The 12,573-nt window shown below is 47.1% G+C and overlaps 2 protein-coding genes across 2 annotated transcripts in view; one reads left to right on the top strand and one right to left on the bottom strand.

The window, feature by feature from the left end:
• Nucleotides 1–12,573, bottom strand: part of DNAJC3 (DnaJ heat shock protein family (Hsp40) member C3) — a 55,143-nt gene that overhangs the window by 34,730 nt on the left and 7,840 nt on the right. The window contains exons 2-4 of the mRNA XM_077343900.1: nt 10,318–10,428; nt 5,122–5,246; nt 4,258–4,332 (exon numbers count right to left, since the gene is read on the bottom strand). Coding sequence (XP_077200015.1) covers nt 4,258–4,332; nt 5,122–5,246; nt 10,318–10,428 — 311 coding nt within the window. The remainder of the gene's footprint in view (nt 1–4,257; nt 4,333–5,121; nt 5,247–10,317; nt 10,429–12,573) is intronic.
• The window catches only part of DZIP1 (DAZ interacting zinc finger protein 1), a 58,940-nt gene continuing 56,897 nt past the window's right edge, over nt 10,531–12,573 (top strand). Inside the window, exon 1 of the mRNA XM_077343897.1 lies at nt 10,531–10,837. Within this exon, the coding sequence (XP_077200012.1) occupies nt 10,792–10,837 (46 nt within the window). The 5' untranslated portion in view covers nt 10,531–10,791. The remainder of the gene's footprint in view (nt 10,838–12,573) is intronic.

Raw genomic sequence — 12,573 nt, 5'->3', positions numbered from 1 at the left:
TGTAACTCTAGGGCAGTGGTTCTCAGCCTTCCTAATGGTTCTCAGCCCCTTTAATACGGTTCCTCATGTTGTGGTGACCCCCAACCATAAAATTATGCAAGTGTTCTTCCACAGAAATTAAACCCAAACTGACCAATGGTGTGAAGATCCATTGATCACGATTGTATATAAATTGGGTTTTTTTTCCTGGGGTTCTTCAGTTCAGTTCTGTCCCACCATGCCGATCTCGCTCTTTTCCGCTGCTCCAGACAGATGAACGCTCTATCTCGATCTACCCCACAAGGCTGTTGTGTGGATGGCGCCCACCCTGGCCAACCTACTCGCCCTGCCGCGACCCCTGTGAAAGGGTTGATTGACCCCCAGGTTGAGAACCACTGCTCTAGAAGCAGATCCCCAGGAGAAAGTCTCTCCCACATAACTGTGAGATGCAGGGTTAGGAGCAGGACAACAGAAACACACCTGTACGTCCAGGACTAACAGCCAACAGTACTGACCCACTTGTTCTTCAGACTAACTCAGGAACCAACAGGAGTCTGCAGGGTGACCTCCACTTCAAGGTTATATTCACAGCCACCACTAGGTCTTGCCATCCTCCAGACCAGGGGTAGTCAAACTGCAGCCCTCCAGATGTCCATGGACTACAATTCCCAGGAGCCCCTGCCAGCAAATGCTGGCAGGGGCTCCTGGGAATTGTAGTCCATGGACATCTGGAGGGCTGCAGTTTGACTACCCCTGCTCCAGACTATAGAACTCAGTTCCACTGGAGAAAATGGCTGCTTGGGAGGGTAGGGACCTATGGAATTGTACCCTGTTGAGCTCCCTCCCCTCTCCAAATCCTGCCCTCCTCAGGCTCCATTCCCAAAACTTCCAGGTATCTCCCAAACCAGAGCTGTCAATCCTAGCCACCACGCACAGTTTCCATGATGGCTAAATCTTGGTGGCAGCATATGCACCAGCCAGGACAAAGCTGCCAGTCCACACCAAGGGCACCTCTACAATAATCATGCCTGAACTAGGGGCTCCATGGCAGTCATTGCATGGCACCAAAGAAATTACATAGACGATACCATCCTGGCTTGGATCCGCCACAGCGTTTCTGCAGGTGCAAGGATTTCTATGAGTGAAGTGTGACTTCTTCTCCTCCCCCTTTCTGTGCAGCCCAAAGTCCCTGCTGCAGGAGAGAGGAGAGACTGTTCTCTGCAGGCAGAAATCTTGCCTTTGGATCCAAACTCAAGTTAAGATGTGGCACCACCAGATGTAGCTAATGATAAAAGACAGTTCTCAATTTTAGCTAGTGGATTTGCTTAGTTGGTTCAAAAAAGTCCTCCTAGTGGTAATCACCATCTTGTTGCTTCATATTGCTTTGTCAAAGACAGCAGATAAGGAATAGGGCTGGCATCCCATGCTCAAGGAGAAATATTTATCATGCATACAACCCAACTGGATGGCTTTCCTGCAACGCTGGTAGTCCATGCCTGACCGCCAGCTTTTAATCCCTCACTTCTAGTCAGCTAGAATGGCACTGCAAGCAATGGAGTCGTTCTGCTGAAAGATACCATGCTGCAGTTTTACTGGTTAGCCATTTTCGGAAGCTTTTCTGAATGGCTCTTTTAAATATACTCAGAACCACCGTTAATGGGGGTTACATCATAGGCAAAATACTATGGTTTACACTGGAAGCAGCCGTGTTTGGGACCTCCTACATCAGAAAACCAATGAGGTATGTCCCGTAGATACAAATGAGATCTACGTACAGTGAACGGTTGCTGCTATTCCACGCAGAAGTGTTCAGCTGTTTGTGGACGACAGGCCTTCACCGCCCGTATATATCAAGAGCCTGGGACACCCTGGGATTCTTGCCTGCAGCAGCTTCATCACAATCAACCCAATTTAAAAGGACCAGCACCAAAGGCTTGTGGACAAACACGGAAATGGAGATGGATTATCCACAAGACCTAGGAAAGGGATCCAAGAATCCTGGCTCTTTAACCATTAAAACTATGGAAAATGTGACTGGGGGAATTCCAACATTTAGATGTTTTTAATCAGATACAGCATTTACAGCCCACAATTCACCTGAATCAAATCTATGGCAGATGTTACTGTGCCATGCTATCGGTTCCGAATTTTGGGCCTAGGGCTGCCAGGTGGTGGTTGGAGCTCTCTTGCTAAAAACTGATCTCCAGGTGAAAGAGATGTCCACTCGGAAAAAATGGCCCCTGTGAAAGGTGGAGTCTGTGGCATTATATTGTCCCTATCCAAACCCCACCCTCCTCAGGATCCACCCCCAAAATCTCCAGGTATTTCCCATCCTGGAGTTGGCAACCCTAAGTGATCCTGATCTAATCCAAATGATTTTCACTTAAGGCCACGGCTAATCTGTCCCGAGGATTCCAACATAATTTATCTAGATAGTAATCGCTCTTTAAACAGTACCTGTTTCCTTTCTCTTCGCAGTTATTTATAAATATATATTTATATCTGATGACACTCTTAGTTAAAAGTTTCCTGACGTCCACCTTATTTTAAGATTTGCAGACAGCAAAGTAGCAGCTTCCAGACCTTCTAAAAACAAGTCGGCTCCATCTCAACAGTTCTTCTCTAATATGCCTTTTGGTGCATATCTGGCCACTATATAAAATAATGCATGGTATGGAGAAAGCCGGTGCATATAAATCTGCACAGAAGAAAACACACACACACATTCATATACTAGAACTCCAGGTTCTTTCCACGATGCATAAAACATGTACTGGGGCTTGAGACAGCTTTAAAAGCTGTAAAACCCTATTTACATCTTATATAAAAGTGACGGGTGGCAACTGGTGCCAACAGCGAGTCACTGAGGAGTTATTGTTTTGACCACCCTCTATCTCTATATTTGGGGGGGGGGTCTGATGTATGTAATGTATGTAATTTTTGATGGTTTTATGACGTTTTTATGTTGTTGTATTGGATGTAAACCGCCATGAGCCATCATGATGGGAGTGGCGGTATATAAATGTAATAAATAAATAAATGGCAGTTAGACAGATGGAAACTAGTTCTATCAATGGCTACTATCCAATTAATTAAACCAGGGATTTGCAGCCAGGGGACCCCCAGGTGTCTGTGGGAACTCAAAAGTGGGTCTGCAGCCTTTCCCCTCTTGCCTTAATGGACTTGCCCACAAGCTAGAGAACCAGCCACTTCCATTGCTCCCCACTTCCTGCCTCCTGAGCATGAGTGAGATCTGGGAAGGGGCGGAACCTGCACACCTACTTCCACCTTAAACTGCCTCCTGTCCTCCCCACCCAATCCTCCTCAAGCCTGCTTGCGAACATGGGTGGTGATGTCACTTCCAGTGACAAGTCATTTCTGGGGGTGTGGCAGGGAGGCATGGCCAGTTGACATCAATTCCGGGACTTCCTTATTATAACTGAAAATTATTTCAAGGGCTCCTCCATGGTCAAAAGGTTGAAAAAGGCTAAATTGAACAGTGTCTCAGATTCAGAGGTAGGGTGTCTCTGAATAACACTTGCCCAGGCACACAGTAGAAGTTTGTTGTTTTCGTGAGCTGTTCAATGCAGCTAGCCACCAGAGGACAAGTATATAAACCACAGGTCTGATCTAGCAGGGCCCGTCTTCATTTTAAACCTTCTTTCGGCTAGAAGAGGCTGTTCCTTTGGTGGAATTTTCTCCAGCCTAAGGAATTTTCCTCCAAGGCACCAAATAGATAACTTGGGAACTGCTTCAGTGAAAAGATGCACTTGGAGGTCTATACCACATCACACTTGTGTCTGCTCATAGGATAAAGCTCTACTTTCAATTAGGGTGTGAACAAAACTGAGAGGGTTCAGAGGAGAGTGACGAGGATGATCTGGGGCCTGGGGATCAAGCCCTGTGAGGAAAGGCTGAGGGGCTTGGGAATGTTCAGTCTGAAGAAGAGGAGGTTGAGAGGGGACATGAAGTATTTGAAAGGTTGTCACTTGGAGGAGGGCAGGAAGCGGTTCCTGCTGGCAGCAGAGGATAAGACCCGTAGTAATGGGTTTAAACGATACTGGCTAAATATCATGGGAGAAATTTTCACTGTCAGAGTAGTTCAGCAGCGGGATCGACTGCCTAAGGAGGCGGTGAGCTCCCCCTCACTGGCAGTCTTCAAGCAGCGGCTGGACAGGTCCTTATCCTGGATGCTTTAGGTTGAGCCTGCATTGAGCAGGTGGTTGATGGCCTGTCTGAAGCTACGATTCTAGGCCACTGACAACACCCCGGACTTACCACTCTTCTAAAGTCCTCTCCTGCTTCATCAAACTTTCCCTGCTTAAGCAGCAGCTGTCCTCTTTGTAGCCTTGCCTAAAACACAGGAGACAGTTCTGTAATACATGGCATTCTAAAAATGAAGAACACATTCAACACATTTATACCATTAAAAGCATGGAATGTTTGTTTTTCCTGCATTCTTGCTTACAGCCACATATTTTATCCTTTCTTACCCTATGGTTTTGTCAAGAAAACACCCTCTGGATTTTAAAGCACAGGATTTTCCTGGGTTCTCATCCCCCGACCCCAAATGTAGCTTATTCCCAGAGTTGGTTACAGTGGTAACTGAGCCCTGAAAAATGCTCTTTTTCCTCTGCCATCAACAACGTTGAACCGTCAGACAATTTCATCTCCTTCCCCCTCTCCATTACAGCCACCTGACTTATGGGGTTGTTAGTTTACCCAGGTCCCACGTCTCTGAAGATTATTTATTTCTGGGATCAGAAAGGACTGAAGAGGTATGGGAACCCACCAAAAAATGCACCACCATCAATGCCCTCCAATGACAGAACATGCACCTCAGTTTGGAGTCATCAAGGCATGGTGTCAATGAATATTAAAAACATCACTATATCATTTGGTATCACAGCCCTCCCTGCTAATAACCTCTTTGTATTGCACAGCTGCTAGAATTCAGGCTCACATTTAACCACTCCAAATTACGGGATAATAAAAGTTTTCCATTGGAGTGTACCACTTTGTGAAAACTCCCTTTAAAAAAAGCAACATAACAGACAACCCCCACCCCACCCCCGCAAAAAACGCAAAGACACAAAGCTATTTTTCATCACCCTGAAGGAATCTTTAGAAAGCCTTACTTACCGATGTGAAATCCTGCTTTAACTCAACCACCCTGCTTAAGTCGCGAATGGCGGCTTTAGATTTGCCCATGGCTAAATATACTGTGGCTCTTCTGTAATAGGCAAAGTAGTTATCAGAGTCCCCTTCTGCAAGTAAAGAAGGAGCAATCAAAATGGTGCCTCAAGCCAGCCAAATCTTGGGATACAGCTAAGCAAGCAATGAGGAGGCATAATAGCACCGTTACCAGAATTTTCAAGCAGCGTGACACCCACCTTTAATTAGTATTTCATATTACAGCCCTACTTCACATGGCATGTATTTGCATGCATTAATGCTAATGAATCTTTTAAAACTGTATGGGCATGGCAGCATTTCAGCTCTCAGGTGATATTTAAGGGCTTCAAAAGGTGGGCAACTAAAAAGTGCATTCCAGCTGTGGAGTGAAGTCACCCCCCCTCCCCCCAACTTGCTAAAGCTTTTTATCCCAAACTGCAGGCTTGCATTCGGAAGGCTGTTTTACATTTTGCCACTCGGCGGTCCTGGCTCCCGCATTCTCCTTGACGGAAGGCCAAATAATCACCTCGCTGGAAATCAGTAATAAAAAATATTCTAAGCAGGCCCAACAATTCCCCTCGCACTGCCTATACCTATTTAGGTTTTGTTGCAATCTACTAGTCAGGACACAATGAGGCTTCCACAGGACTCTCTTTGGTCTCCTAGGGCTTTACCGCCCAAAATTTATTTATTTATTTAGATTTTTATACCGCCCTTCCCTACAGGCAGTTCACATAAAACATTGTGGAACATTTACATAGAACATATAACAATATAACGGATTACAATCATAATATAACATGCCAACTAGAAGAGCATTTCAACGAACCAATAACATTGACAATCCTTAGGTAGGTTCAACCTCTCATTCGGTGGGGGGGGGGAACCTGTAGATGTTTTGAGTCAGTCGGTCTCAAGCAAATGCCTGGCGGAGGAGATCCCGTTTGCAGGCCCTGTGGAATTGTGGACGTTTGGGCAAGGCCCTGATCTCTTCCAGATGGGGGCCAGGACTGAAAAGGCTCTGGCCCTTGTTGAGGTCTGACATGCTTCTTTAGGGCCAGGGATTCACAGCCAGTTGGAGGTGGCAGAGCATAAAGCTATTTGGGGGTATAAGCAAGGAGGTGGTCTCTCAGATATACTGGGCCCAGACCACGTATGGCCTTAAAGGGGATTACCAAAACCTTCAACTGGGAGCCAGCCGAGTTCTTGGAGTACCGGCCAGATGTGAGATCTCCATGATGTCTTAGTGAGAATCCTGGCCGCAGCGTTCTGCACCAATTGTAATTTCCGGATCAAGGATAAGGGTAGGCCTGCGTAGAGCGAGTTGAAGAAATCCAGTTTGGAGGTGACCATCGAATGGATTACTGTGGCTAGGTGCTCTGGTTCCAGGTAGGGCGCTAGTTGGCGTAGGTGGTAAAATGCCAGCCGCACTACCTTTGTGACCTGGGCTTTCATTGTAAGGGAACCATCCAGGATCATGCCCAGGTTCCTGGTGGAGTGAGTCGCTAACAGCTGCATACTGTCCAGGGTGAGCGGGCACGCTTCCTCCCATGGTCCCTTCCTACCCAAACACAGGACTTCCATCTTTGCAGGGTTGAGCTTCAGACGACTCTGCTTGATCCATTTCGTCACTTTTGGTCCGCAAAAGCTTACTCAAGCTTACGTACTTGTCTACTTTATTTTTTATTTATACTGCCCTACCAGCAGAACCGGCTCAGTACAGATAACAGTAAATTCAATTAAAAATAGTACAATAGATTAAAATTAATTTATTAAAATACTGATTGACAACAGAGAAGCTCGGAGAACACAACCCATGTTTAGGTGTTTCCTATATACTCCCTAGAGCCAGGATGTAATTCAGGGGTTCTTATGCCAATAGAAAATGCATCTTAGTAAATAACAGATGGTAAATGGTGAAAGGGTGGGGCCCAGAAGATGTTACCATGTCACTGGTCCCAACCAAAATCCTGGCGGAAGAGGCCTTGCAGGCCCTGAAGAACTGGGCTATTTCTGGCAGGGTCCAGATGTATTCCGGGAGCTTGGGGAGCTTTATTCTCTTGCTTCAAACCAACACAGCCATCCACCCAAATCTAATAGGGCTTTATTGGTTATGGATTTCCCAGCAGCTCATGAGCCTCACAAGGTTTTTCTGGGGGTTTGAATTGATAGCTGAAATAACTGGCCCACTTTTGAAAAGCATTAAGGCCTGCAATTGCATTTTTATCCTACCTTTCCTCCAAGGAGTACATGGTGGTAATGTATCACTCTCACCCCCTTCATTTAACCCCACTAAGAAGCTTGTTAGGTACCTTAATGAGAAAGTGAGGGTCCTAGGTTTGATCCCCAGCATCTCCAGTGAAAAGTATCAGTATATGAAGAAGAAGAGTTGGTTCTTATATACTGCTTTTCTCTACCCGGAGTCTCAAAGCGGCTTACAATCGCCTTCCCTTTCCTCTCCCCACAACAGATACCCTGTGAGGGAGGTGAGGCTGAGAGAGCCCTGATATTACTAAAGAAGAAGAGTTGGTTCTTATATGCCCCTTTTCTCTACCCAAAGGAGTCACAAAGCGGCTTACAGTCACCTTCTCTTTCCTGTCCCCACAACAGACACCCTGTGAGGCGGGTGAGGCTGAGAGAGCCCTGATATCACTGGTCAATCAGAACAGTTTTATCAGTGCTATGGCGAGCCCAAGGCCACCCAGCTGCCTGCATGGGGGGAGCACAGAATCAAACCCAGCTTGCCAGATTAGACGTCCACACCCCTAACCACTGCACCAAGCTGGCTCTCTGATATGAAAGATCTTGGCCTGAGACCCTGGAGAATCACTTCTGATCTGAGGAGACCATACTAACTTTGATGAAGAAGAAGAGTTGGTTCTTATATGCCGCTTTTCCCTACCCGAAGGAGGCTCAAAGCAGCTTACAGTCGCCTTCCCTTTCCTCTCCCCACAACAGACACCCTGTGGGGTGGATGAGGCTGAGAGAGCCCTGATATGACTGCTCGGTCAGAACAGTTTTATCAGTGCCCTGGCTAGTCCAAGGTCACCCAGCTGGCTGCATGGGGGGGGTGCAGAAAGTCCGCACTCCTAACCACTACACCAACCTGGCTCTCCAATGGACCGATAAGGCTGCTTCACTTGCAAGCAAAACTTCAATGAAAGCGTCAGCCAGAACTGAGCATCTACTTCCCCAGCATCATGATAAAACAGAATAAATTTTGAACCAATCTGGCAGGATTCTCAAGGAAGTGAATACCACAACTGAGGTGCTATAAGAGGAGAAGAGAGTCCAGTAGCACCTCAAAGACAAGCAAATTTGTGAGAGAGCATGAGCTTTGGTGAAGCAGTAAACAGTGAAGAAGTGAGCAGTCACTTCTTCTCATCCCCTGCCACAAACTGTGCTAGGCATTAAGGTGCTCTTGGACTCTTGCTCTTTTCTGTGGCTAGACAGAAGAACACACCTGCCCATCTTGAGGTGCTATAAAGCAGAAGGCAATGCAGCATGCACCTGGTTCCCTAGGTATAAACCTGTGGAAGTGGGAGGTATGGGAAGCCACCTTCTTGACAGTCATGCTTTCTGCTAGGTCTGTTGCCTAATGCCTCCAACCGCACAGTGCCTCAGAATTTCTTTGGTACATGCTCAGAGGAACTCATCTTTGAAGAACACACACACATAACGAAATGAACAGTCCAAGTTGCTATAATGGAAAGGGAAGTTGCCAGCCCAGACAGAGTTGCCAGCCCTGGGCTGGGAAAAACCTGAAGACTTTGTGGGTGGTGCCTGCAGAGGGTGTGGTTTGAGGAGGGGAGGGACCTCAACAGGGCACAAAGGCATATAGCCCACCTTCGAAGCAGCCTTATCTCTGATGTCTGGAGGTGACCTGTAATTCTGAGGGATCCTCGGGTGCCTGGAGGGGAGCATGCGTAAGGCCAATCAATACTTTTTTGTAACAGATTCTCTCTTCTTTTTTTAAAATCTTGGCTCCCTGCTCAGTTCCTGAAAAGAAGTTGTTCAGAATAGCAAATAAAAACAAATATGCTGCAAAACCTGCTGATTTTAGATGGGGAACATTCGGAATGGAAAAGACCTGCAAAGACGAATCGATCCCTCCGCCTCAGATCTGGGCTTGGAGATTAGAGATGCAGGATCACAGCTCCAGTACAAGCTCAGACAGCCCAGCCATTTGTTTATGTCTCAAAAGGACCCAAACTTCTTATCACATACACATAAACAGATCAAGATTTAGAGCCCGTGTACTTTTCCGCCATACAGAACGGATGAGCTGGTGCCTCCGCTCAGTAAATCAGGGGGATCAAGCCCAGGTTTAACAAATGGTGGCTAAGAACAATTCGGGAAACCGTGAAGGTTCAGAGAGGGAAAAGCTTATCAGCAACAGTCCAGCAGCATCCTTATCAAAGGGGTAAATTAGGGGGGGGGGGGGGGGAAGGGAAGAAAGATGGAGACACTGGAAAGGGAGACAGGAAATCTCAAAATAGGAAAAGAAACACCTTGAGCATTCATTACTACAGAGCCAGGAGAACTGGGTTTGATTCCCCACTCCTACCCCACCTGCAGTTGGAGGGGTGACCTTGGTGACCTTGGTTAGCTACAGTTCTTATCTCCCAGGGTGTCTGTTGTGGGGAGAGGAAGAGCAGGCAATTGTAAGCCACTTTGACACTCCTTCGGGAAGTAAAAAGTGGGGTACAAAATAACCCCTCTTCCCTCTGCTCTCTTTGAAAGAAACTCAGCCGTCTTGATATTCACCGGCCATCTGCTCCAATCGAATTTACTCCCAGGAAAGTCAGAGCTGCCTCTTCACACGCATCTCCCCCCACCAGGGAGAAAATCTCTGTGCATGAAAAGAAAGACATGCGGTGATGACATCTCCTGTGAAGAACAGCCCTTTTCAGATGGTAACTTTTGGGCAGACGTAATGTATGAACCTCCCAGCATGTGAGCTTGCCTTTTTATGGGTACACGACAATGTACATGTTTTCCATGCATGCAAACCTTTCATATAAATGAAGATTGTTATCACTGAATAACAGTCCTACAGAGTCCAGTTGTCCATCTAGGTGGGAGCCAGTGGCCACTGCAAAGCAAAAAAACGAACAAACAAACAAAAACCCCGGTTATTGTTAGTGACCTTCCACTACTGACCTATGGCAGCATGGAAGTGAGACAACGCATCTGCCAGTTGTCCAGCAGCTAACAGCTTCTTCCCCATTTCGAGTTGCTTTTCGACTTCTGCATTTATCCCACATTCTGCTCCTGGTGGAAGACAACAGAAATGATGTCAGCAGCTGAATTGTGATGTCACTTGCTTTTCTCCCCTGCTGACATCATAAAGCAGAGACAAGAAAGGGAGAAAACAGGATCAGAAGCCCACTGTGTCAGACCTGTGGCTGAGCATGGTATGTCCTACCACAGATAATATTCTTGAAAACTAGCCCAGAGGTACAAGCCCTTGACAAGCAAGATCCACAGAACCACCACCAAAATGCTCTTGGCCTGTGGTCCCGCCAGCTGGGAGCCATCAAGAGGAAGGACCATCTGAAAAGAAAAATGGGCTGACCACAGAAGAAGAGCAAGAGAGTACCAAATTTGACTGGCCCTGGAGATTGTTATGAGATAATGCAAAGGAAGGAGGATCAGATCCAAGAGAAGAGCTACATACAAGGTTGGCTCCAAGGAATATTGTTTATTGTATTTTCCCCCCACTTAAAGAGTTGGGTTTTTTTCAGGGGTGCTTTGGTAAATCACTTTGGATCTCCACTAAGTTGTAACCCAATGAGATCCAGGTTGAGAACTCCTGGAGTCTTGGGGATGGAGCCTGGGGAGGACAGAGTCCTCAGTGGAGTACAATCACAGAGAGTCCACCCTACGAAACATCCATTTTCACTAGGGCGGTGGTCCCCAACCACAGGGCGCGGCTCCCTCTCCCCGCCCCCCCCCAAGTGAAAAACTTCCCAGGCCGCAAGCTTGTGGCCCAGGAAGCTTCTTTTTGCAGGAGGGGGGAGCGAGAAGCGCAGCCGCCAGCGCAAATGTACATGCGCGTTTGCACCATGCATGGCCGCAAATGTGCATGTGCGGCCGCAAACACACATGTGCGGAACTTTCGCACATGCGCAGCAGGTCCGTGCATGTGCAGTTGCAGCCGCACATGGTGCAAATGTGCATGCGTGGACCTGCTGCGCATGTGCAAAAGTGCTGTGCATGCATGTTTGTGGCAGTCCATGACGCAAACGCACATGTGCTGACCTGCCGCGCATGCACGACGGCCAGATCACCCTCCCCCCCACCAGTCCGCAGCCTAATAAAGGTTGCAGACCACTGCACTAGGGAAATTTTGTAGCCGGGAGACCTCTACAAAAAGGGCATTCAAAAAATTGGGCGAAATACTTTACAGGGCCCACATCTAGTTGCTGTCTGACCTCTCTGGAAAGCACAGCTTGAGACAAAGATTTCAATCAATACACATCAGCCGGTGACTTGTAGGTCTGAGAAAACCACCATGATCAAGCACCACAGGAAGACGGAATCTGAATTAATGCCTCACAACAGCTATGACATACTGAAGTCAATTCATACACGGCACTGTGAATTACCCAAGGATTCAAACATGTATTTTGTCATTGATTGCCGCAACACTGGCATGTGGTAATTGGCCATATGTAAAACACCGCAGAAAGAAATTTCACGTCACCTCAGACAGAAACGTCTTTTCAGTTGATCAGTTCACCTATTCAGCTACCAGTCAGCGCTTGCATCGTAATTTAAGTGCTATACAGTCACCACTTATCAGGCACTCATGAGGAACGAGGTTGTCTGTTACTCACCTGTGTTGCTCACTTATGGCGCTTCCATACATGCTAAATGCTGCCATTTCAGTCCACTTCAGTGATCATTGGCAAGTGGACCCTGCCATTTCACCCAGTAAAATTCAGTTGCAAAGTGGACTAAAAGTGCATTATTGTGTGCGAATTGCTCTGCCTTGCCCCAGAGAAACCCAGACCAGCCCCCAGAGCCCCAGAGTTGTGCAGCATTTGGGGATGCTATGGGAGGAAGAAGAGTTGGTTCTTATATGCCACTTTTCTCTACCCGAAGGAGTCTCAAAGCGGCTTACAATCTCCTTCCCTTTCCTCTCCCCACAACAGACACTCTGTGAGGTGGGTGAGGCTGAGAGAGCCCTGATATTCCTTCTCAGTCAGAACAGCTTTATCAGTGCTGTGGCGAGCCCAAGGTCACCCAGCTGGCTGCATGTGGGGGAGAAGCGGGGAATCAACCCAGCTTGATAGCCAAGCGGCCTACTCAGGGCTCTTTGGCTCAGTGCAACAATCCCAATGTGATCACACTGAGAGGAAAGTCTTTTTAATATTTATTTACTGCAGTAAGAAATAGACACAGGGGAGTTCC

The sequence above is a fragment of the Paroedura picta genome, chromosome 6 (assembly GCF_049243985.1).
Source record: "Paroedura picta isolate Pp20150507F chromosome 6, Ppicta_v3.0, whole genome shotgun sequence".
Taxonomy (NCBI): Eukaryota; Metazoa; Chordata; class Lepidosauria; order Squamata; family Gekkonidae; genus Paroedura; species Paroedura picta.
The sequence above is the reverse complement of the archived record's forward strand: the minus strand, read 5'-3'. Positions and strand labels throughout refer to the sequence as shown.